Consider the following 25598-nt stretch of genomic DNA (forward strand, 5'->3'; position numbering starts at 1 on the left):
TTCAAATTGAAAATAAAGACACATATGAACACATGCATCTGTATGCACGGATATTATGGGCATACACATATGGACCAAATATGCACAAATACATCTACTCATCTCCATTCACATGTACAGTGATTCCCAGACACCCTCCACCATGACCCCAGCCCAGAAAGGAGTCTGTCTGCTCCATGAGCCCCAGCGTGTTGGAACTTGTCAGAAAGTTCCTTACAGCCCCCGCTTAGCTGATAGGTAACTGGCCCCTGGCTTCTGGACCTTCGGGCTTGGGGTTGGCTAGGCAAGGAAACAGCATCTCTAACAGCCTCTCGTGGGTGGGCAGGCAGGCATCGGACGCAGAGGTCACTGGGGTGAAAGCTGGGGCTGCCCTGGCCTTTTTGCTTCTGGCTGGAATGTAGGGGCCGCCGCCCTGGCTTCCCTCCTTTCCCACAGCCATCCACAAGCTCCAGGCCTGGGCCAACCCATGACCCCAAATTCTGCCAGGTCCTTGCAGCCAGGGAGCTGTGCATGGAGGGCGGTGGTGATGAACAAGTGAGGACCACGCGAGGGCACACACAGATGCACAGAGATGCACAATCACACACCGAAGGTGGTGCAAACATTCACACACGGAGCAGGACACACGAAGACAAAGGAAGGCATGCAAATTCACAATCCCACTGAAATGCACATCCAGACACCCTCCCACACACACCTAGGGACACAGAGGACACACACACACACACAATCACAGAGCTAACAAGGGACCAGGTCCACACACAAGTGACAGTTGTACATACAGCAGACACACGCAGACACGCAGACCACACAGAGACTCATAGCACGGGTGGGCCCTCACAGTCACACTTACATGCCCCCACACACATGCACAGACACGTGCACATACAAACACACTAGACCCCTGTGGGCAGACCCCTGCGAGTGGAAGCATTTCCTCCTCCTGGGCCCCGGCGGAAAGGCCGCGCTGGGCCACACTCCGCTCTGCCTGTGGTGGGCCCGCAGGGAGGGCCCGAGAACACTGCTTCCCACAGGGGAGCCGGCTGCACGGGGCAGAGAGGCAGTTCTGGAGTCAGCTGGCTTGGGTTTTGTCCGTCAAGGACACACACGCCCACTCCTCGAATGCCTGTGTATGCACAATATATACATGCTGGGGCACTCTTTCCCGCCTGAGGATTGTGGGGACGGCATAGGGTGGCCCTGGAAATAAAGGGCCAGACCAAGTTGCCGCCTTCCTAGTGGTAAGACGCCGCAAACGCGGGGCTCCGACCACAGGCTCGATGCCCCGACGCAAAGCAGCCAGCCTAGAAGCGCGGGCGCTCCGCAGGCAGCACGGGGTGCTGGCGCCGCGGGCACCAGGCTCCGCGGGCACCAGGCTCCGCCGGCCCCGGGATAAACTGCGGGCTGGGCTCCGGGGGAGCGCGAGGGTCCGCGTGCGGAGCCCCTTCCGCGCACTGCGTGGCGGGACGAGCGAGCGCACTCAGCCCCGCACCGCCCCGCCGCTGGTCCGGTGGGGTTCGGGGCTCGGCCGCTCCCAGAGAGCCTCGTCCGCGGTGGGCGGGGCGGCCTGGAGCCCCGCCCCGTTCACAGCTCCCGAAACCCAGTCGCCGACCAGCTCCAGTCCCGTAAGAGCTGCTGTCTGAACAGGAAGCCGCATCTTCACCGGCCCGCGGGGAGACTGGGGTCGCGCGGAGCGCCCGACGAGCCTTCCCCGGCGGCCGCCTGCCCACCCCACCGGGCGCTTCGAATCAGGTCCCCCAGCCACGACTTACCTGCGGGCCCCCAGAGGATGCTCGGGCCGCTAGCCCACTAGCGGGGACCTCGGGGCAGTCTCGAGGAGGGCATCCAGCCCCTGACTCAGCTCCGCCGCTCCCGTCCCAGGGACGCCCCCAGCGGGGTGAGCATGGTGATTTCCCTTCGGAGCCCCCTGCCTCGGGACGTCTGAGAAGATGCCTACCATGAGGCTGCTCACTTGCTTCCTGCAGCTCCTGGCGGGGCTGGCGCTGCCTGCTGTGTCTCCCCAGGTAAGACCCACCCCCACATCCCAGCCTGGCTCCCCTCATCTCCTCCACCCCAGCACTCAAAGCAGGGCCCCCCCCCCCCCCGAAACCACAGACGCACTCCCTGGAGCGGCACCTCCAAGGATGTCCACACATTTCCCAGGAGTCGGGCTGGACCACGTTGTCTGGGAGGAGACCTCAGGCCGGGCTGTCCCAGACTTCAGCTCTGGGGTCTGTCGTGGTGGGGGCAGGGAAGCCACAGGGACGGGAGGGAGGTTTCCTGTCTGGCCCCTGGAGCCACCGTGGCTTTGCTAAAAGCATCTCTCCACTAATCCCAGGCCGGTCCCTGACCTTGTGGTCAGGGTCGAGGCCTGTGACCAGGCAGGCGCCCCCAGGACCTCTGACCTGGTCTGGTGGAGGGGGAAGCCAGCAGAAGAAGCCATGGGTGGGGAGGCTGGGGCCTGCCCCGGGGCTGAGCGCAGGGCTCCAGGGAGGGCCCGGGGCCAGACAAGAGGTCCTGCTGTACCAGCTCTCCCGGGTGGGCAGCCGGAGGTCCCACGTGCAGGGCCTGGGGAAGCGAGCAGGGCCCTTTTCCCAGGAGCCGGGGGAGTCTGGCCAGGAGCCAGCTTGGTCAGTGAAATCCTGACAAAGCCAATGAGCTATCCCACTGCGCTATCCCACTGCCCTGGGCGTCTTCAGCACCAGCCCAGGAGTGGGTGGGCTAGACAGACCCTGGGGCAGGAAAGCCCCACCAGCAGCCACCCGCTGCTGCAGGGCTGGCCAGAGGTGTAACGTTACCGGCACACCAGCTCCTGGCGCCACCCGCTCCAGCCCCTCCGCTCCCACCAGCTGATCACCTCTCCTAGGCTCTGGCACCCAGCCAACGCAGGCTGCATAGGGCCCAGCAGGGTGGCCAGGGGGCTGGGGAGGAGGAAGACCCCGAAGAATTGCAAGATCTTTGAGACACAGAAAGCAAAGTACTCCAAACGCCTCCAGACTCCCACCCTTTCCAAATGAGGAAACTGAGGCCAGAGTGAGGGCTGGGTGGGTCCAGTGAGGTTTTAGTTGGACATGGAAAGAGACAGCTCGGAGTCAGGGCAGAGAGTGTGCAGTGGGTGGGAAGGAGCTCGGGTGGCCCGCTATGCTCTTGCCAATACACTCGGCCTCAGAGCACACGGCCTGTGATGATCCCCCTCACTTCTGCACCTTTCTGTCCACAGCCGCCGGCTCTGTCTGCTGGAAACAACTCGTCACAGACGAAAGGTAAGCAAGCTGGGCTGGTGTGTGTGTGCTCACCAAGCCCTCTCCTTTCACGCCTCTGCAGAGGGTGGGAAGGGACTGGCCTGAAGGGTGGGTGCAGGGTGATATTAAGTTTGGGAAAGTCGGCAAGCTGGCTGATGCCCTGGCTGACCAAGTTGGCAGAGCTTGAGAAACTCCCCATTGTGACCCAGAGGCCTAGAGAGGTGTATTCCTGGGCCGGGGTCACCCAGAGAGCAAAGCTGGGGCCAGTAACCCAGGGTTGGTCTAGTTGGTTCAGAGCCCCTTCCCAGCATGATGTCGGGGGGCAGATGAGGTCTTGGAGGGCAGTGTGGACAGTGAGTGTGCCAGGGGCTAGACTGGTGGTCTGGGAGCTGGGTATAGTGGGCAAACCATCAAGAGAATCAGGAGGGGAGAAGGGACCTTCCCAGCAGCCAGCCCTTCCCAGCAGCCAGGCCTTTTCATTGATTACAAACAGACAGAACATGAGTCGCGCCCTCCCTGGCCCCTTCACTCTCCACCCAGGGTTGCATCAAGAGGGAATCTTCAAAGGGCTAGATGATTGCCAAAGAGACATACGTGCAGAAGGCAGGACGCTCATGCCAGGCACCCTGCCTTGCTCCTCCCTGCCTGCCTCTCCAAGACGTGCAGTCAGGCCACACACCGTTCCTGAGGCTTCCCATGGCTCAGTGGAAGTGAGAGTGTGCAGGGACATGCACACACACATGCATGATAGCCAATTGGGGCTGGGAACACCCTCTCTGCTGGCCTGCCTGTCTGGTAGTTGTCTTCTCCTGGGCCTGGCCACACTCTCATGCCTGAATCCCAGGTCCTGAGAAGGTGGGGGAGGCAGCAGCTCTTGACTTCATGGATACTCCCTCTCCCCTTGCTGTGCCCTCTGAGACTAGCACAATATAATGCTCTCTTAGATCCAGGGAGGGTCCCATCACCATCTCCACCCCATATCCTCTTTGATGCTTTTAGCACATTTCAGGCAACAGCTATTGAAGAAGCCCAAGCCTCAGTTCCCTCATCCGTAAATGGGAGCAGTAGACTACATACTAGCTAAGGCTTTTCCTAAGTTTGTAGGATTCGCTGACTCCATGGTGGGGACACAGGAGTACACATTTTCCAGGGACGAGGGTGAGGAGGCTTGGAAGTGTCTATCTAGTAGGGCAGCTAACCTCCATCCTCACCAGTCAGGGAGCCTGTATTGTGGCCATGGGCAGTCCCATGAGCTCTGGACCCCAGTTATCAAAATCTGCCAATGCCATCCCCTCCTGCTAAGCCCGGACAAGAGACAGCATGGCCTGCACGTTGCAGCCGTGGATGCTGGTTTTCACTGCCACTGTCGTGTAACAGTGTTGGGCATTTACTATACTTCTGTGCGGAGCGCGGGCTGTGAAGTAGGAAGGCGCTTGTGTTCTCCCGGTTTTATGGACGGAGACTCTGAGGCTCACAGAGGCCCTTGGAGTTGCCTTAAGCCTTGGACACGCCTCAGTATCCACGGCTCACGGCTGAGCAGGCATGAGCAGCGTGTCCCTCGCAGCAGGCTGGCTGTGCACCCCACCCGTGACTATGGAGAGGATACCTGCCGGGCCTGGGCTGCGGCCAGCAGCTCTGCCCAGCCCTGTGGCCTCCCAGGGGCCTCCCCAGGAGCTTGCTCTCAGGATCAGGCACTTCCCTTCTTGAGTCTCCTCCGTCCCAGGGGTTAGGCAGCTGGAACCACATAGGAGGCTCACCCACAGAGCTGTCGAGAACCCACTCGTGGCCCTGGGAGCAGCCTTTGCTGCATGGCCTCGCCCTGGCCTGGCGCTTCACTGGGCTACAGCCTCCCACTCCTCCCACCCCGACCCCTGCCTCTCGGCCCAGAGGCAGTGCTCTCAGGAGCAGCTGAGCAGAGCTCTTTCCTGAGGGCCTCAGTCCACAGCTGGGAGTGGCCACGCCTTTCTCAACTGGCCCCTTACCCAGCCGGCGCCTTTGTTTCCCCCACACACCCGTGCAGCGGCCTCCAGGAACGGATTACCCTCTTTCCTGGTGGCTGCCAGGTACAGCAGGCCCGGCTCACCCCCTCAGCCTTGCCATGTGGTCCAGAAAGTGGCGGGTTTCAGGGCCCTGGAGCCTGGGCCCCGTCTATGCAGTCTGTGTGGGGGGTTGTGGGGGTGAGGAAAGGAAATCCCTTCTTTTGCCGCCAAGGCTCAGCTGGCTCTGCTTAACCTGGCTGTGGCCCCAACAGCCCAGCTGGATGGGAATCTGTTTGCAGACTGGTAGGGGGCTGGGATACCCCTTCTCTGCTGCTGTCCCCTCCCTAATGGCTGCTCCCAGGGGAGGATCCTGAGCCTCCACGGCACTGTCAGCTGGCTGTTCTCTGCTGTTATTTATGTTTTCCACGGCAGAGATTAAACGTCCAGAGTTACATCGCCTCATGAAGAGTTTAGACTAAACAGGCGTTCACGGAGCTGTGATAGGGAGGTGCCCCTCTGACCTTGCACTGCAGAGGCTGGCTTCCCTGGGGCTTCGGGCTGCTTGTGGGAAGAGGGGCTTGTTTCCCACTTGGGGGTGCAGGGAGAGTGTCCCAGTGGCCTGGGAGGCAGGATCAGGGGAGGCACCGGTCTTCCTCCCATGCCCGGGCCCAGCCCCAGTGCCCCCTAAGCACACAAAGCAGAGTGGAGCGGCAGACGCCCAGATAAGCATGGTTTTTATTGCCTCTGTGGCCTCCCCGGCCGGCTCCACGTGGACACACCGCCTCTTGGGTGTTTTCCACCAGCTTGCAGCCTTTCCCCAGGGCCTCTGCGAGGCTGAAGTTTATTTTTCCTCTGAGATTACCCTGAGACTCACATCCTCATAGGCTCCATGGGATGGACTTTGGCCCCTTCTGCCTCCTAGAAAGGAGGTGAGGGGGCTGCTGGGAGAACCATGATGGCTGCTGGCTGACCCAGATCCCGTGCCCTCTGCCACCAGCCGAGGACAGCCATCATGGGTAGGGCAAGATGACCCAGGGCCAGAGATGTTTATCTGCCCGCGGTCTCAAGGCTGGACTGGGTTGTGTGCCCAGAATCACAGACTGTCTGTCAGAGCTGGGAGAGACCTTAGCAACCATCTATTCCCAACCTGCTTCTTTTTCCCCAGCTGAGGAAACTGATATCCCAGGAAGGTTAAGTGACCTCCCCAAGGTCACACAGTCCGTGGAGGGCCAGGACTGGAAGCGAGGTCTCCTGCTTCTGGTTACTCACGTCCTGTGAGCCTCTCTTTGGGATCAGGCCCCAGGCCTTCCCCTGAAGGAGTAGCATATTTTGAGAGATTCCACATCAGCCCCCAAAAGCTCTTGCTCATGACCACAGGACATCGTGGGGGTCAGGGGCCAGGGCTGGGGATGGGGAATGTCCCTGATATTCTTCAGTGAACAATCATCTAATCAATAAGTCATTATTTAGCCTGTGTTTACTGGGTGCTTGGGTCCCTGTCCTCACAGAGCCTCGACTTGCTTGTAAAGGAGATAAGAGCCCCAGTGATTGAGATAAGGCCAGCCCTTGAGGCCTAGTTATACTCAAAGGAGGAACATCTGTTCATACTAGAAAAGCTGGAGAAAGCTTTGGAGAGGCGGGGAGGTGGGCCTGGAGAAATGGGCGGTAAGCTGTATTTGGTTAGAAATGAGAAGTGGGGGAGGGACATAGCCCAAAGGTGGGAATGACGGTGATGTGGCCCAGTTTGGTTCCAGGGCTGGTCCAGGTAAAATGAGGAGTAGGGATGGAGCACGGGGCCGGCTGCAGGCTGGGCTGCCTGGCTAAGGAGCCGGCCCAGCGTGGGGCAGGAAATAAAGACCAGGGCGAACTCTGCCAGCCAGTCTCACAGAATGTGCAGAAATGTTTTCTGCAAAGTCCCGAGGACGGAGGAAGCGCCAGCGCAGGCCTGAGGAAGACCCAGCGGGCCTGGGGGCAGCCCGGGCACGCTCCTCGGAGCTCCAGGGACCCAAGGCAGGTGTGGGTGCCTCACTGAGAACACAGGGGAGAGCTCAGGACACTGGGAAATTCTGCCAGACCAGCTAAAGGTCCAGCAGACTTCCCAAAGGGATTGCATCAGTTCAGAGCAGAGGGGGCTCAGATAGGCTGAGGGCTTCCTGGAGGAGGAGGCTCTGCCAGGCTCAGGAGCCAGGACGGGGGCATCGAGGAGCAGCCTCTCCTGACCTGACCAGCTGACTGTGCCCTCTTGCAGTGATGCCCTTCCAGGTAGTGTGGGGCCGCAGCTACTGCCGGGCAATGGAGAAGCTGGTGGACGTCTTGTCGGAGTACCCCCAGGAGACGCAGTACATGTTCAGCCCGTCCTGTGTCCCCTTGCTGCGCTGCACGGGCTGCTGTGGGGATGAGGCCCTGCACTGTGTGCCGGTGGAGACGACCAACGTCACCATGCAGGTAGGGAGGGTCTCCTCACGTCCGGCCTGCCCCCTTGTCCACACCCTACTCAGAGGTTCTCAGCACCGACTACGGGAGGCACCTGGAGAGGGAAGGAGGGCAGCCCGAGGTCACAGGACTGCAGCTCACTCCCAGGCCCTTTCCACCCAGCATGGTGCCCCGCCTTTTGGAGCCTGCATCCCAACTTTGGGACCATTTTTCCCTCCCTTATCAGCTCTCTCAGGCTCTAGCTTAGCCCCACCCCAGGTCCGAGGGTATCTGGTAGGGGATGGGAAAGATTTGAATCTGCTCAGACTCAAGAAATCCCTGTTTATACCAGGAGTACTTGGTGCCCTGAACCTTACACACACACACACACACACACACACACACACACACAATGGTTCGTATCACACTTATTGAGTAATGCCAAGCCCTGTGCTAGGCACTTCACTACCTCACCATTCAGCCTTCAAGGCAAGTCTTACTCCCATTTCACAGATGAGAAACGTGAGGTTCAGGGATGTTACTTCCCTTGCTCAGCAGGGAGAGGAGCCACGCTTTCAACCTGTGTCTCTGACTCCAGAGCATGGGCCCCCTTGCTACGCTGTTGCTATGCTGGTGGCCGTGGAAGTGCCTCCCTCAGATCCACATGCTGATTGATGGGAGGGCTGTGCCCCACTCCTCAAAGCAGAATGAGGGCATGTCGTCCAAAGGGTGGGGGGAAACATGGAGTCTGGTCCTCCCCCCAAGGAGGGCGTGGAAAATGTTGGAAACCCACGGCCACCCCCCAACCCAGGCACCAACCTTTCTCTCCCACAGATCCTGAGGATCAGCTCTGAACATCGGTCCTCCTACGTGGAGATGACATTCTCCCAGCACACACACTGCGCGTGCAGGTAGGTGCTCAGGGAGTGGCAGGGACAGGCCCCGTGCACGTGGTAGCCTTAGTCACATGGCCGCCATCCCTGCTGCAGGCCACTCTTCCTTCCTGGCCGAGGGAGGCCGGCCAGGGAAAGCAGGGACCAGAGGCAGCTGTGTTTTGTCCCCGCATCAGCCAGTGTTTGCCCGAGGAAGTGGTCCCAGGAGTTGGAGCACAGCTGCCAAGAAGGCACAAGGGGGAAGGAAGCCTGAGAACCCCCCCCGCCCCAGACTTTCAGGGGCTCAGGGCCCACCATCCCCTCCCTGAGTTGGGAGGCAGTTGCCACAGCCCTGGAAGAGACACTGAGGCAAGGACATTTCAAGCCTGGGCTTAGTTCTGGGCCAGGCTGGTGCCTGTGGAAGGGGACAGTTGGGCAGAGGAGCACAGGGAAGGACAAGCTATGGCAAGAGGAAAGGGGCAGAAGGAAGAAGGTACAGGGGTTTCTGTACAATTGCACCCCCACCCAGCAGAGCCTCTGCCCAGCCTGTTCCCAGGGCATCTGAGCATTCGTTTCCAGGAGAAGCAGGCCCAGCACTGCCGACCGGCCTAGGGAAGAGAGAAGCCGCTGAGGTGCGGTCCTGGTGGCCCTGGGCTATGGGTGGAGGCTCCAGACAACAGGTCCTGAGCCCTATTCTGGGGTGGGAATGCCCTTCTGTGCACCTAGCCCCACACTGGGCACTTGAATGTGTTTTCTCATTCAGTGTTCAAATGTTCTCACTCATTCAAATGAGAATTAATTGAGCGCCTACTGTATGCCAGGCTCTGTCCTGCATGCTGGAGATGGAGTGGTGAGCAAAACAGACAAGGTCCCTGTTCTTAATGCTGGGAGGTCGGTACTATCATCGGCTCCATTTTACAGATGAGGAAACTGAGGCTTGGTGGTTCCATGATTTGCCACAGCGTATGAGTGAACCCCAGCCTGTCCAACACCTAAGCCTCCCTTTTTCATGCTACCTCTCCTGGCCATTCTCCAGGAGACCCCGCACTGCCCGGGCCTTGGCTCTGCTCAGTGTCCAGGGCTCTGGCCCCACTCTTGGACCTGAGCCCAGGCTCTAGGCCCCCGTCACTAAACTGCCGTTGGGGGCCCTGCCTCAGCCCATTCCCCCCCATTCCTCCCAGCCAGGCTTAGCCAGACAACGATAGTTCAGCAATGACCCCTCCCAGGCACAGTGCTGACCAGTGATCTTTCACGCTCCACACCACCTTTGCCCTCACAGCCACTCTGTTGGGGCAGGCAGGCGAGGAACGGAGGCTCCACGAGCATCTCTGACGTGCCCAGGATGGCACAGACATGACCAGGCAGTCCAAGAGGCCCTGGTCCCCTGCCCTGGCTCCCTAGGGAGACAGCCAGCCGAGGGCAACATTCCCTGGCCACGCTGCCCTACACCCCCACCCCTGTTCCCAGGGAAGACCGAGGGAGGCCCTGTCCCCTTCCAACAGGCTGACCAACAGGGACACCTTTCTTCTCACTTCTGGGCCAACAGCCACAGCCCCGCAGCAGAGCCCGGACCTGCCTGGTGACCGCGGGGCTGTGCTCACCTGCCCTGCCTCCGCCCCTCACCCGCTCCTCCTGCCGCTGCCCGCAGCATCACATCCCTGGAGCAGAGGTGGCAGTTGTGCCCTGACAGGCAGCCTTAGCTGGCAGCAACCACCCCCTCTCCCTTGGCCTCACTCACTCTCCTTGAGGAAACTGGGTGCACCCTGGAATGAAGAGCAGGAACAAGAGGAAAAATAAACAGAGAAAACAGGAAAGGACAGGTTCACAAATCCCCAGATTTGATGCCCAGAGACTGAGAAGTGCAGGTTATGGAAAGGCCCCCGAGGGGAAATTCGTCTCTCCCTTGGAGGGGTCACCGGAGTCTAGAGTGGGAGCTGAAGCCCAGAGGCCTCTGGCCATCTCTTCCTCACTAGCTCCATGCTACCCCCTAGTGGCTCCAGTGCCAACTGCAGGACCAGGATCCGAATGTCCGAGGGGAGGTGAGTGGGTGGCAGGCAGCCCACACTTACCACTCTCCTGATTCTCCCCCGGCCTCTGTTTTCCCAGGCCTGTGTCGCAGATAACGAAGCCAGAAAGGTAAGTGGCCTGGCTGGGGCTCCAGGCTGTTCTTGGGCCTGCCAGCCCCTGTCCCAGCATGATAAGCTCCCAGCCACTCTGTCCTGATGCTTTTGGCTTATTGCAGGAGGAGACCCAAGGGCAGTGGGAAGAGGAAGAAAGAGAAGCAGAGACCCACAGACTGACACCTGTGAGTGTGCTGGGGGGCCCAGGGATGACAAGGAGGCTGAGCCAGAGGGGAGCCCCCACCAGCAGGGTTAATGCTGGGGATGGGGAAAGCAAGGACCAGAGCAGTCTTAGGGGCCAGACCAGGGAGATGCATTTTTAGAGATTCTAGGGCCCAGGAAGCCTCAGGGGGCCTTGGATCTTGTCCTGGCTTCGCACGAGTCTCTGTATCGCTTGAGCAAGTCATGTCAGCTCTCTGAGCCTAGTGCAGTGGTCGGCAAACTGCGGCTAGCGAGCCACATGCGGCTCTTTGGCCCCTTGAGTGTGGCTCTTCAAAAAATACGGACTTCTGCGCATGGGCCACGAAGTTTCAATCGCACTGTACATGCACGCCCGCACGTGGTATTTTGTGGAAGAGCCACACTCAAGGGGCCAAAGAGCCGCATGTGGCTCGTGAGCCGTGGTTTGCCGACCACTGGCCTAGTGTTTCTTTCTGTGTAAAATGAGGGGTCAGGGCCCACCTAGCATTTAGTCATTCTAGAAATAGTTTTCAAATACTTGACTGTCTGCCGGGTATACCAGCAAACAAGCCAACAAGATTCTTTCTCTTCAGTGCTTACCTTCTAGCGATGAAAAGTCCAATGGCTGAAAGCAGTCAGGGCTATTTCCTAGAGGCCTTGGGGAGGAGCAACCGCCCACTGGCTCCCACACCCTGCATTTCTATCCCCCCTCCAGGGGGCTCCGGGGGCCACTCGCTTCTATTTCCCTCTCAGTGTTACCTGTCCCTCTTGGCTTCACACCTGGAGGCCCAGGGTGGAGTCCAGGCCTGAGTGTAGTCCAGGCCAGAGAAGGATCAGAGAAGGGAAAACCCAAATATGTGAGTAAAGAGTAAAAACAAAATATTTCACCTCTACAGTGACTTAGTCACATGACAGGTCCTTTCGGCTCCAAGACTCCAGGAAATCATTTTGGACGGTGGGCCTGGAGCTGACCCCGGAGGCTTCCACCCCACTCCGTGAAGGCAGGGGTTCTAGGGAAGCCGGTCTCCCAAGGCGTGGGGCCCTCCTTTCTCCCTGGGCCCAGGCAGCTGCTCGGGGAAGGAGTTGGCAGTGCAGGCAATGCAGGGCTCCCACAGCCAGGCAGGCCGGCAGGCCCTGAGGCTCCACTGACCAGGGCAGCGCTCTTCAGACGTCTCCCAGGGAATCTCCTGACGGAAGTTCAAAACCACGTGCTCTCTTGCTCACGTTTAAGTTAACACTGAACTTTTCCATCAACGTTGTAAATAGTTGCAAGGATATCATTTCTGGCATGTTATAAATATTAATGTTTTAATATAAAGCCACTAGATAACTCTTCAGATGGAATGCCTATAGGATAGGGCATTTTTAAAATATATATATTTTTATTGATTTCAGAGAGGAAGGGAGAGGGAGAGATAGAAACATCAGTGATGAGAGAGAATCATTGATTGGCTGCCTCCTGCACACCCTACACGGGGGATTGAGCCTGCAACCCAGGCTTGTGCCTTGACCTAGAATCAAACTGCGACCTCCTGGTTCATAGGTCGAAGCTCAATCACTGAGCACGCTGGCCCGGCAGGGCATTTTAATTTAACACCATCATCCACTTTAAAAAGAAATGAACAACAGCAACAAAAAAAATATAAATATGAACATTCTCCTCTAATAGTGGTTGCATATTTGCATTGCTTCTTCTTTCCTTGAACTTCTGTTTCCATTTCACTTCCCCCACAACATTTCAGCCAAATGTAATTATTTTAATGCTGAAGTCTTTTATATATCACCTTGCTATGTGTATCTGCTACAACAATGGCATATAAGTTTGAATTATTTTAATTGTCCTGTAAACATAAACTCTAAATTAAATTTTCTCCTGGAATGGATTATCACAATAATTATCTGCAGTACCAATTGATCAAAACAGCACAAATACATTATATTTTAATAAGTGTTCAATATAAAAGTACAATCAGGCCCGTATGGCTTGGTTGGGCATCGTCCTGTGCACCGGAAGGTTGCTGGTTCCATTCCTGGTCAGGACACATGCCTAGGTTGCAGGCTCGATCCCCCTAAGGGGCAAGCAGGAGGTAACCGATGGATGTTTCACTCTCACATCAATGTTTCTCGCTTTCTCCCTCTCTCTTCCTCTTTCTCTCAAAATCAATTTTTAAAAATATATATTTTTTAAAAACACATCAATCTCATCAAGGATGCATCTCGATGAGATGGATGTAACTACCTCTTTCAATTAATTAACTTGTTAATGAATGTTACCTCCTGCCAGACTGAGACAGGATTCGGCATTAATTCCATTCCTGATCACCAGTTTTATAGATGAAAAGGGTGAGAAACCATGCTCACATAAACAAGTAGATGGGACGACATGTCACTTAATTACTTGAACTTGTCTCCATAAGAACCATCCAAACCTGTAGAGAAATTTTAAAAGTTTAATTGAATCAAACTGACAATTGCCAGGAAGAAAAATTTTAATGGATCGAGAAAATGCTCTGCAGCGTATATTTTTATACATCAGAATCAAAGGAGTCGCGAGCCGGATCTCTGTGGAGGTGGCCTAGGCGGTGTCCCTGAACTGAGAATCAAAGGAGACAAAAGAAGGGTTACATGAAATTCGCTGGTGCTCCGTAGATGAGGGAGGCAGGCGAAAGCAAAGCGGGAAAATCTCTGGGGTTGGGTAGAAAGTAAAACGGATAGACACATACTTCTTTTGCGTGGGAGGGCACCGGGCAGGTGCTGAGTAACATTTATAGCACATGGAGAGGGGATTCCGGGAACAAGATCCCATGAGGGGTTCTGTGGTCTCCTGATCCGGTGGGAAGTTGCTCCCCGAGGGGCCTGGAAAAAGAAATTACTCTGACATTTCAAAGGTATGTTATCTTAGAAGCAGAAAGACTTTAGGCTCATTGAGGAAATGATTGAACTTTGCCAAAGAAGCTACAGGCCTAGGACATGACTTTCTGCCATAGCTTTCAGTTAGGAAGTTCTATGTTCAGACTGCCCTGTGTGGTTACTTTTAGTCTCTGAGTTTGTAGGGCCCCTGAGCTGACCTCCCCTGAGCTTGTCAGACTTAGTATGTGACCCCCTTTTCATCCACAAACTCCTTCCCGAAAACATCAAGGTGATCTGCGAACAAAAATTACTTCTCATGACATAGATGCTGACCATTCGGTTGAGTTGTTCTTTAATTTGTTGAAAGCAAAGACTTGGAAACCACCTGACTTGCAAAAGGCTCGGTTACCCAGTTGTTTCCCATATTTCCTTTCTCAGCACCTACACCTTAAGTTCTTTGTTTAGTGTCCCCTGGATACTGTTGCCTTGGGCCACAGTATTGTCAGGGCTTTGGAATGGGCAGGATGCTGCCAGGTGAGAAGGTAATTGTGGCGAACTCTCAGGATGATGGGGAAGCAGACCTCTCAGGCGGGCAGTTTTCAGGTGGAGAACTGAAAATAGATTCTTTTAAAGCCATCAGCACCCATATAGGTCTTGGACAATTTTCATGTACCTCTCGGGACACCTGCACCCTCGTCTGAAGACTGCTGCCCTAGGGTAATCAGAGGTATTAGTGTATGGAGCCAGACTGGGTTCATGTCACTGACTAGCTGTGTGACCTTGGGCAAGTTTCCTAACCTCTCTGAGCCTCCATTTTCTCAGGATAATAACAGTGCCTTCCCCATGAGATATCGTGAAGGGTAGATGAGAAGGTGCTTAGCGCAGGGCTGGCTGGGCACCTGGGGACGTGCTTGGTGAAGGGTAGCTCCCGGCTTCTCTTTGGTGCAAGCAGAGATCCAGGCATGCTGCAATCTCCCTGTGCTCCCTGCCCTGCTTCCCCTCTGGGTTTGTCCCCGCTCCCGTAGCAGAGACCGCACCCTCCACAGCGTGCTGACACCTGCTTTCTGTGTTTGGTCTCTGACAGGTGAGCTGCTCCTTCTCCCCCAAGATAACCAGCTCCTCGGAGGAGAGAGACCCACACCCGGCTCCTGTATTTATTATCATCACACTCTCAGTTACCTCCTTGCTGGCACCTGCCCTCTATTTATTAGCCAATTGCATCCCTGCTGAATGACTCCTCCCTCCAAGATGAGGGGCCTGGAGGGACAGGACCCTCAGGAATTCAGTGCCTTAAGCAGAACGTGAGAGAAAGAAGACAGCCATGGCCCGTGTGTGCTTCAGCTTGGGAAGAAGCAAGACCTGACTTTGCGAGGGGCAAGCCGGGCTCCAGAGGCCTGAGGGGCCCCCAAGGGGCTGGAGAAGGAAGAAGAGAAGAGGAAGAACCCACCGCCTGTCCCTGGGCCTTGGGCTCTGCAGGGACAAGCAGGCCATGGCCCAGGCTGCGTGGGAAGGCAGCCAGGGGGTGAGGGGCCCTGTGTCTTCCTCCTCCTCCTGGCAGCGGCTCTGACCCTGGAGAGCGGAACACTCAGCTCTGGAGAACAGCGGTCGCCCGGGGCCTTGGCAACTCCTCGTCCCCTACGGTTTCTCCTCACATCTCGCCACAGCTTGTATTGGGACATGGTTCTTTGTGGCCAAGGAAGACTTCACCATCTTGCCCCTCTCAGGGACACAGGCAACGAGGGGGCCCAGGCTGGGCATGGAGCACGCTGCCTGCATGGCTGTCTGGCTGCCAAGCCAGATTCTCTTGAATAAAGTTATTCTAGTCTGGAAACCTCTGCTCCAGGGAGTGTCTGCCGGAGCAGCGAGCAGCAGAAAGTGGAAGCAGGACAGAAAAAGGATCGTGGGCCCGGGGCCGCCCCCGGTTGGCGGCAGCCTCCTGCAGCTTCCTGGGGTGCCATCTCCCCAACTGCTTTCAGCAGGAACCCTGAGGTCCACTCTTCCTATAAAGGGGGATTCCCAATATTTAGTCCTGGCCCCAAAGTTGGGGGAACGTGGCCCCAGTATCCCATGAACACCTTCTAATGCAAGAGCACAGTCCCCCCCCTCCTGGCCCGTGCCTGGCCCTATGGACCCTGAGCGAATGGGGGTTCCTCAGGTCCTGGCCCCCCCATCTCCAGCCTGCTCAGGCTACTGAGTGCAGGGGTCTGCAGATGCTGCCCGATTTCCACTCCCTTTACCTCCCATCTTACTCTGCCTTCCTCCTGAAGGCCTTAGCATGAAAGGAGAAAAAGTGCTTTTTAAATTTTTTTCAGTCCAAACCACATACTGTCAGACCCCCATCTACCTCTGGTCCGAAAGGGATGTAGTTTTATTGTTGCCTGTACTGTGGGCAGGGGAGTTCCCCACTCACTGCAGGCTGCTCCGGACAAACCCACAGGGGCCCAGGGGCAGGCTCGCCTGGGGCTTTGGAGGGAAGCCCTGGACAGTCCAGTGGGTGGGGTGGGTTGGCCCTGCTGAGGCAGCTGGCCTTGGCAGTCTGTTCGCTGAGGCCTGGGCCCCCTGGAGGACACTCTGGTCAGAATGTGCTCTGGCTGGTGATCACAGAAGGGGTGTGGGCCAGCCCCAGGGCAAATGCTTTGCAGAAGAACTGCACTTTCTCTCCTGCTTCTCTCCCCTTGGGCTGAGGCCATGCTGAGCCATTGCCTTTGATGGACTAAGAGCTGAGAATAGCACCCCTTCTCCTCGGCCAGGCCCTGGATTGGCCCCGGGGACCCCAGCTCAGTCCCAGTAGCATCTCCAAGGCTCTCAGCTTCCCAAATCACCCACATGGAGGTCAGTCTTCCGACACAGGCCATAGATCCCTGGAGAGAACTAGACAGAGACAGGGGGAGCTCTTGGAGGCCAGAAGCAAAAATCCGCCCCCACGGCCGAGAGCACTGGGGATGAGTAGGAAAGGAACTGACTGCTCCATTTGGCCATCTGGGCAGTCCTTTCCGATCAGTTAGGTCCTGAAGGGCCCTTTTCACTTGCTCATTATATATTTGTGGAGCACCACCTGTGCACCTGACACTGTCCCAGGCACCACGGGCCCAGTGGGGAATAAGGCACACAGGATCTGCTCTCCTGTATTTGAGTGGAGAGACAGACCATAATCGTGTGTTACAGGATATTGGGTGGACTTTATTGTTGCTCAAACTGGTGGCTGGACCTAGAACTAAGGAAAAAGGAGCCTTGATCCCCCACACTCTAAAACAAAGAAGAAACAATTTGGGGCTGGACACACCTGCCTACAGGATTTATTAAGAGGTGGCTGAAGTAGTTCTGCTAGGCCAGTGGTCGGCAAACTGCGGCTCATGAGCCACATTGGGCTCTTTGGCCCCGTGGCATGGGCCACGAAGATTCCATCGCACTGTACGTGGGTGCCCGCACGTGCTATTTTGTGGAAGAGCCACACTCAAGGAGCCAGTTTGCCGATCACTGTTGCTAGGCCCAAACATCACCCAGCACCATCTTGAGCATCCCCTTCTCCATAAGCAGAAGACCAGGAAAGGAGAAGGAAAGGAGAGGGTGGTGAGGTCGCTGGAGACCTGGGTTGCTGGTCCCTCCTCCTCCTCTCCGTGGAGCTGGATTTGCCCAGGTGCTATCTGAATAGGAACTGGGGGGAGTGGAGAACTGAAGAGTGACAGGGGACAGAGAGAGGGGACACCTTGGGGCATCCAGCAGGAATTTCCCACGGGTCAAGGGGACACAGTGAAAGTGAATGGCCAGGAGCATCCTTGCCCATGTTCTCCCAAGAGGGAGACCTGCAGGTGAGGAGACCCTGCAGGCTGTGGGTATAGGGTTGGGGCAATTGCTGAGTGGGACGTATCAGATAGAGAGCTGGAAAAGAAACACCTCAGGGACCAGTGCTCTAGGGTATCCCTGTGCTGCACCAACAAGACAGTTGGCACCTGTCATGGGAGCCATAGTCATAGCCAGAGAAGAAATGGCCCCAGCTAAGGGGGACTTTACCCCCAATTTCTCCTTCCTGGCCCATGTGAAAGAAAGAGAGGGGCATAGGGAGGAGTACAGGGACAGACCATGCCCTGCCCAGTTCCCTTGAGCCAAATCCAGACCCTGTCTTAGGGAAAGAAAGGTGTTATACTCACATTGGGTAGACCAGCCTAGGTGGGGCAGGGCCTTTAATAAATTAAAGTGACGGGAATATTAGAAGATCTGCCCAAAATGCTATTAAGAGACAAGAAAAGGAGAACCAACATAATTCATCTAGAAGCAATAATGAGGGGGAGAGAGAGAGAGAGAGAGAGAGAGAGAGAGAGAGAGAGGGAACAACTGGGTTGTTTGTGCTTTCACCGTTTGCTCAATAAGCAAGTTACACATGTAAACAAAGAAACTAATACGTCATTGCCAACATGGTTCTGGCACATTAGATATGACCTTGACTTCTTTGACATTTCTCCCCTGAGAGGGAAGGTCTGTTTCCTCTCTTTGAATCTGAGTTGACCTGGGTCTGCTTTGGTCGTAGAGGATGGCAGAAGAGACCCTAGGAGAGCTCCAAACCCTTTCAAGAGAACTGGACGCTTCTGCCTTGGTCTCTTGGAACCCTGAGCTGCCATGTAAGAAGTTCAACTATCATGAAGTCACCATGTTGGAAGGAAGCCCACGCTAGTTGTAGAGCAGTGTGGGGAGAGCGAGAGAGAGCGAGATGCTCAGCCGGCCTCCAGTTGTCCCAGGCTCCCAGCCCTTACAGTCATCTCAGCAGAAGTCCCAGGTCTCGCGGAACAGGACAAGCTGTGCCCTGCTTGATTTCCTAACCTGTAGAATCACGAGATATAATAACAAATTGTTATGCAGCAAGAGGGGCTGAGTGGAAAATAAGGAAAGGTGACCAGATAGTGTTTGGGGGGAGGTACGCTAGACCAGGAGGTCAGGGAAGGGCTCTCTGTGGAGGTGATGTTTATGGTGAAATTTGAAAGATAGGAAGGAGTTCACTCCAAACAGAAGACACCACTGATGCAAAAGCCTTAGCAGGGATCCCAGTACCGCTGGGCAAGGGAGGGAGGGACCTGAGATGTGGCTGATGTTTGAGGTGGGTAAGGGCCAGATCATACAGGGGTTTGCCAGGTTAGGAGTTTGAACTGGTTATCATGTGGAGGGAAACCATTGGAGGGTTTCAAGCAGGGGAGTGAAGTGACAGCACACAAGACTAGAGGAACTAATACCACTTCCAAGGCTGTAGCAGATCCAGGCAACCAATTTGAATGGCTTGGTTTAGGAAGAAGTAATGGAGATGGGGAGATAGAGAGAGAGAGAGAGAGAGAGAGAGAGAGTTTGTTCTTAATGTGCCATGTGGACTGGTTACCCTGATCATTCATTAATTCTTGAGCATTTTTTGAGTCTACTTGAAGCAAACAAATTGTAGTAGATGCATGAGTGAGGGGGCAAAATATATCAGCATATGAAAGTCTTCCCAATTGCTCACTTAGTAAGGAAAATCTCATTCTGCAAGAAATAAGGAGAACAGGAGAGAAGGCTTAGCTGAAGGTAGATCATCTTATGTTGATCTACCTAAGAACACAGAGAGACAAGGCAAGATGGAAAAGGGAAAGATAAGACCTCATGGCTCGGTCTAGAGAAAGAGGTTGGGTTTTGTTGATTTAAAAGTTTCTGGTGATTTAAGACAATTTGGGGAAAGAGGGAAGGGTTTGTGAAAGTGCTGCTACACTTCCCTCATGTTGAAGTTCCTAACGTTTTTTGAGAGATGCTCACTCAATAAGGCAGAGACCCAGCCCAGTGGAACACCTGTATGAGCCAGGGAGACATAAGAAGACATTGTCTCTGATCTTCCAAAGCTGGTCGAAGGAGTCTGATATGCACAGATGATTATAAAAGAAGGAAAGAAGGCCACATGGCTTAAGCAGATGAAGTGCCACTAAAGAAATCTGAGATACCTGAGGTGACTTACACATGGGGGAAATCAAGACTGGCTTCACAAAGTCTGTAGCATTTGAACTGTGACTCCAGGAATTAGGCAAGATCGAGTGTGGGGAGATAGATGAAGAAGGTGTTCTAGGTGCAGGCGCCACATGAACAAAGACCCAGAGGTGGAAAACCCATAGCTGTACAGAGATTTTCAAACGGTTCTGTTTTGATGCTTAAGGTAAGTGAAGCAGATGAGTGCTAGCAGGCTGGGGGGAGGGGGGGGGAGGGGGGGGGAGGCTGGGCCCTGGGTGCCACCCTAGGTTGTCAAGGGCTTTGCTAGACAGTGGGAGGCGCTGACTTTTTTTTAAGCAGGAAAATGTTTTAAGCAGGAGAGTGACATGATCTTGGAATTTAAGGCTGAAAGCAGATTTGCAAATAAGCTATTTCTACCTCCTTATTTTACGAGTGAAGAAGTTGAGGCCCCGGCTCACCCAAAACCATGAACATTAAGTGAGGCAGAATTTTAAAATTTACCAGTAAGTGGCTGAAATGGAATTGAACCCAGATTTGCCTCCAAATCTGCCCCTCACCACATCCTCCCCATCCCGCTCCCAGATGAAGAGCAGAGCAGAGGAGGAGGGAGGACCGTGTCGGCGCCAAGCCCGAGAAGCAGGCCAGACGTCTGCGAGGTGGGTGGACAGAAGCGGCCCCTCCACAAACTCTGGTGGGAACTCGAGGCTCCAGACAGGGTGGTGACAGAGCCTTGGTGTGAAAAGGTGGCTGTCTGTCAGCACTGGGGCCCAGCAGCTATTTTCCTAGAGAAAACGGACCCTTCCCTGTCCTGAGGGAAGCCTGGAGAGCTCCCCTGACCCTGACATTGGCTGTGACGGAGGTCCAGGAAGGCCTGGCTCCCACTAGCTGTCTGTGGGCCCCACCTCAGAGGCCACGGGGCTCCAAGCCAAAAGCATGGTGTGTTTCCAGTCCCCGAGATGACTTCAGCGCCATGAACACCAGGCAGGACCGTCGGAGGAGGCTGCGGGCTTCCTCACGGAGCTGGGCCCGCTCCCTGTTCCTCTCACACTGAGGGGGCGTCACCTGGGTGACAGCGGGGAGGTCCTGCTGCCAGACTGACCTCCCACGGACACGCTCTGGAGACTTGGCCCCTGTCCTGGTTGGACTCAGAGTAGGAGGGACCCCTCTTCCATGCTCCAATCTCCCCCTGTTCCTTGTCTCTCCTCTAAGGCCCCTGCCCCCACAGGCACCAGCAGTCGGCGGGACCACCCGTGGGGCCGCACGTAACGGGAGCCTCTTGCTCACCCGGCCCAGGCCCCCAGTGCTGACTGTTTACACTGTAATGGTGATATCTTTCTCCCTGAGCTCTTTATCCCCTTCAGAGCGGTCTGTGCCACGGTCCCCTTTTGAAGCTCCCGAAGTCTTCTCGCTTGCCAGACAAGCTGGAAGAAAGCACTAAGAGGGCGAGAAACCTCCCTGAGGAATTTCAGCCCCTCTGGGTCCGGGGCTGACAGCTGGGCCCGGCTGCTGCACAGCCAGGCAGAAGCGGAGGCTCCCAAGGCTCTGATTCACTTGCAGACACAGGGCCAGCCGTGTGGGGTCACAGAGGTCATCGTGCCAGCGGGAAGGCCCAGTCAGAACCTGGGGGCCATCCTGGAGATGTGCCCCCCATCAACTGGAAATACAGCTTCTCACCAGACATAGGGAGGCCGAAGGGAGTAGGACTCTTCTCACAACCGAGTCCTGAGTCCAGATCCAGGAGCCGCTGGGTGTCCTCGGATCCTCCTTTAGAAATCAGCCCTGGCCCAGCAGCCGAGGCTCCACGCGGGCTGCTACACGGAGAACCTTGTTGTGCATGAACTTCCCACCATCCCCTCCCCTTTCCCTGAGAATAAAGCACTCCCATCCTCTCAGGAACAGACTCATTGTCATGTGGCCATAACATCAATGACTCTTGGAACCAGCTACAACCCTGGTTTACAGGACCACGTGTTTCAGGGACCCGGCTCCTGAAACCATGTGCTCCATCAGGAACCATTGCCTCCTGAAAATAAACAGTCAGCAACAGCCTCACTCAGCTGACCATGCTTCCAGGTCAACTGACTCCCACATGCTCTGCAGGTGGCTCATCCTGAACTGCCTGCTTCCTGCCTTGCTGGGAGACTGTGCCCTGTAAGTTCAGCTCCCCCTTGCTTAAGCAAGCAGTGAACTCAGCCTCTTGTTTCAGATATGGAGTGGTTACATCTTCCTTTATTACTTCCTCCTCCAAATCTTTCTTATAATGTCACAAATTCTTCCAAAATCCAGAGAAGGAGCAATATCCTTTTTTTCAGTGTTGGTATAAAGTTGACCTACACTGGAGACAGAAGCCAGAAGCCCTTCCTTGCTATTTATTCCTCTGTCCTCCCTCAACATATCAGCTCCATCCTGGGCCCCAGGAAAGCATCCACGAGACAAATAAACCTCTCTTTTGATAAAGCCTCCCTGGGCATAGACTCCCTCCTCCCACCCCCAGGCGCAAAGACAGGGAGCATGGCAGAGCTGAAGGAGACAGCTACCACTACACTTCCCTTCTGACACCAAAACGAGATTGTAATATACTCGTTATTTTATAACTTGCCTTTTAAACTTAATATATTGTAGACATTCCCCCTCCCCCTGCCCCATGACACTAGATCTCCTTCTGCGATATGATTTTTTAAAGTACTGAATTGCATTGCATCATTTGGCTATTCCATCATTTGGTTAATTGATCTATTGTTGAATATTTAGGTTCTCTTTTTTGTTGCTGTTATAATAAACAATGCTATATGAGGAACATCCTTGTGGATATGTCTTTGTGTATAGAAGTCCCTCCCATCATAAAAATAACAACAGCAGCAAAAATCAAACCAATCCCTCGATTGCACATGCTCCCTCCAATGCCTCCCTATGCTCTTGGGCGTTTGAGAGTTGTCTACACTTTTTGTCTCTTTCTTGGCATTTCCATTCACTACAGCCGTGCCAAAGGGATTCCAGAGATTTCCATGGTACCAGTCAGCATTTTGTTGTTCTTAAACTCCCAGTCCTTTCTTCAACCTGGAGGCCTCCATGAGGTCTGACCTCTTCCCACCTCTCCAACCTCATCTCACGCCTGTTTCTCTAAGGTCTGACACACTTGTCTTTTCTCGGTTCCTGAAATTTGTGGTGTCCCCTCAGGCCCTTTGCTCATGCTGTTTTCTCTGCCAGGAAACCTCTCCCCACCTCCCACACCCAACCTCTCAACCTTGCTGACTAACAAACTTGCATCACCCATAAGTCAGCTCAAAGGCACTTCCTCAGGAAAGAATCCCCAACACCCCTCCCCATCACACCGGGTCTCGTGCACCATGAGAAGCTCAGGAAACACGGTCTACTTCCTTAGGGCACTATTCACTCTATTCTGAAAAAATGACTTTCTCAGCACATGTATAGAATTTAACATATAATTTTTAAAAGTTAATTTTAACAGCACAAATATATACCAGTTTACTCTGTTCTTTAAAAACATCGAACATTAAAAGGAACTGTGGAGCTTCATTTGACCACTGCCTGCTCCCTCCCCAGGTCCAGGTCCAGCCTCCACTCCCTGGATAAGACCGCTGTTAGGAGCTGTGTGTGTGACCAGCTTAGTGCTCCAGAGCTGGGTCTTTGGAGCCAAACTGTCAAGGTTTGATTCCTAGCGCTCCTACTTCCTAACTGTATAAGCTTAACCTCTTAACCTCTCTCTGCCTTGGTGTTAGCAGGTATAAGTAAGGATTAATAATAGTAACTAGTAGTTTTAAGATTTACGTAAGATGTTCCATAGGCGTTATGCTGAGGCTTTCCCAGGCAGCGGAAAAGCTTTTTCAGCTCGCAGAGGGCAGGTCATGGGTCTTCTGAGCCTCCATAATTTCATGAGCCTATGTCTTATTGTAAGAAATCTGTCTATCTGTCTAGCCATCCATACTATTGGTTCTGTTTCTCTGGAGAATCCTGACTAATACACTATAACATATAGATAATTGTTTTGTGTATTTAAGCAACATAAATCCTATATATAAGTAGCATTTGGGAACTGACTGTTTTTACTCAATAATATGTTTCTGAAATCTTGCATGTTTATATACGTAGGTTTAGTTCTGATTTATTCCTTTAAAATGCTGGATAATAGTAATTCACTATATGATTATACCACATTTTATTAATTCATTTTCATATTGCTATTCCATAAGATTAAATTTGGAATCTTTTTCCAATTTTTTGATATTTCAGGTAAAATTGCAATGAATATATATATATATATATATATATATATATACCCAAGGTATGCTGCAGTAATAAACAAAAATGTTTTTCTAGATTAAATATCTAGAATTATAATTGATAGATCATAGATTATGTGTGTTTTCACTTTAAATGGTTCCCCACCAGGAATATTTAAAAGCACTTTAGTTTCTATCTGAACATCATGATGATATTCTTGGACACTTTCTTCTAAACATTTGTGGTTGTTCTCTTTAATTTTTAATTTTAAACTTGGATTTATTTTTGTATATGGTGTGAAGTAAGGATTATTTTTTTGCCATAAGTTAAGTCAAGTTTCCCAACACCTCTCAAGAAGAATTCATCCACTAGCTTGAAATGTCTTCTTTATCCTGTCAAATCCCCCTACATGCACGACTTAGTTTCTGGACTCTAGTCTATTCTTGTCATCTATTCATGTGCATCAATGCCACCTGTTTTAAAAATTGCAGCTTTAGGCTATGTCTTTTGATTTGGTAAGGCAAGCTTCTAACCACCACTACTTGTTCTTTTTCAAACAGCTATTGCTGCACATTTACATATACTATTAAAAAATCACATCAGATATTATGTATTTTGTAGAGGCCTAGTGCACAAAATTTGTGCACTGATAGGGTCCCTAGCAGCTGCCAGCTGGGTACTCCCTCCCTTCCCCCGGCTGGCCCTGCCCCCTGGTCAAACTCCTGGACAACTCCTGGTCGAGGGGACAATTTGCATACGATGCTTTTATTATATTGGATATGCCTATGTATTTATTACTGTTTTTTTCCATTAGAATGACAGCTCCATGAAAGCTTTTTTTGTGTGTTAATCACAAGGATACCTAGAAAAGGGTCAGGCCCATAGTAGGCCCTCCAAAAGTTTTGTTAAGTGAATGAATAAACATGAAGTTTAGAATCATCCTGTTTTAAGTTCTATGAAGAGTTCCTTTGATATTTTTATTGGAATTGCATTGAATTTTTAAATTAATTTGGAGAGAATTGACATCTTTACAGTGGTAGTCATCCCATTGTTGAACACAATACCCTGGTACAACTCCTCATTTATTTGAGTCTTTTTTGTGCCTTTCAAGTAGAATTTTATTGTTTTCTCCATAAAGGTCATATATTTCTAATTACTATTATTTTAACTGGTGTTTTGTTTGTTTTTTTAAGTTTGTAAATTTTTTAAAATTGATCTTAGAGTGAGGGAAGGACAGAGGGAAGGAGAGAGAGAGAGATGGATGTGAGAGAGAAACACTGATCAGCCACCTCCTGCATGCACCCTGGCTGGGGAATCAAACCTGCAACCTTGGCAGAAGCCGGTTTGGCTCAGTGGATAGAGCGTCGGCCTGCGGACTCAAGGGTCCCGGGTTCGATTCCGGTCAAGGGCATGTACCTGGGTTGCAGGCACATCCCCAGTGGGGGGTGTGCAGGAGGCAGCTGATCGATGTTTCTCTCTCATTGATGTTTCTAACTCTCTATCTCTCTCCCTTCCTCTCTGTAAAAAATCAATAAAATATATTAAAAAAAAAAAAAAAAAAAACCTGCAACCTTGGTATGTGCCCTGACTGGGAATCAAACCTGCCACTTTTTGGTGTATGGAACAATGCTCCAACCAACTAAGCCACACTGGCCAGGGCTATTTCTAATTAATTTATTCCTAAATATGTTATAGTTTTTGTTACTATGTGAATGGAATTTTAAAATTATTATTACACTAGAGGCC

At 53.4% G+C, this 25598-nt stretch overlaps 1 protein-coding gene across 3 annotated transcripts; it reads left to right on the forward strand.

Moving 5' to 3' along the window:
- Nucleotides 1-1637: 1637 nt before the first annotated feature.
- On the forward strand, nt 1638-15477 carry PGF (placental growth factor). Of its 3 annotated transcripts, XM_070403559.1 has the most exons (7): nt 1638-2024; nt 3221-3263; nt 7470-7666; nt 8468-8544; nt 10612-10641; nt 10748-10810; nt 14740-15477. In XM_070403559.1, the coding sequence occupies exons 1-6, from the start codon at nt 1950-1952 to the stop codon at nt 10803-10805; spliced, it is 480 nt and encodes a 159-aa protein (XP_070259660.1). In that variant the 5' UTR covers nt 1638-1949; the 3' UTR covers nt 10806-10810; nt 14740-15477. The 3 variants fall into 3 exon arrangements, with proteins under 3 accessions (XP_070259660.1, XP_070259670.1, XP_070259665.1); XM_070403569.1 differs by lacking the exon at nt 10748-10810; XM_070403564.1 differs by lacking the exon at nt 10612-10641.
- Nucleotides 15478-25598: the final 10121 nt, after the last annotated feature.

Source organism: Myotis yumanensis, unplaced genomic scaffold (assembly GCF_028538775.1).
Source record: "Myotis yumanensis isolate MYYU_CA2020_CCGP unplaced genomic scaffold, mMyoYum1.0.hap1 SCAF_1, whole genome shotgun sequence".
NCBI classification, from domain to species: Eukaryota; Metazoa; Chordata; class Mammalia; order Chiroptera; family Vespertilionidae; genus Myotis; species Myotis yumanensis.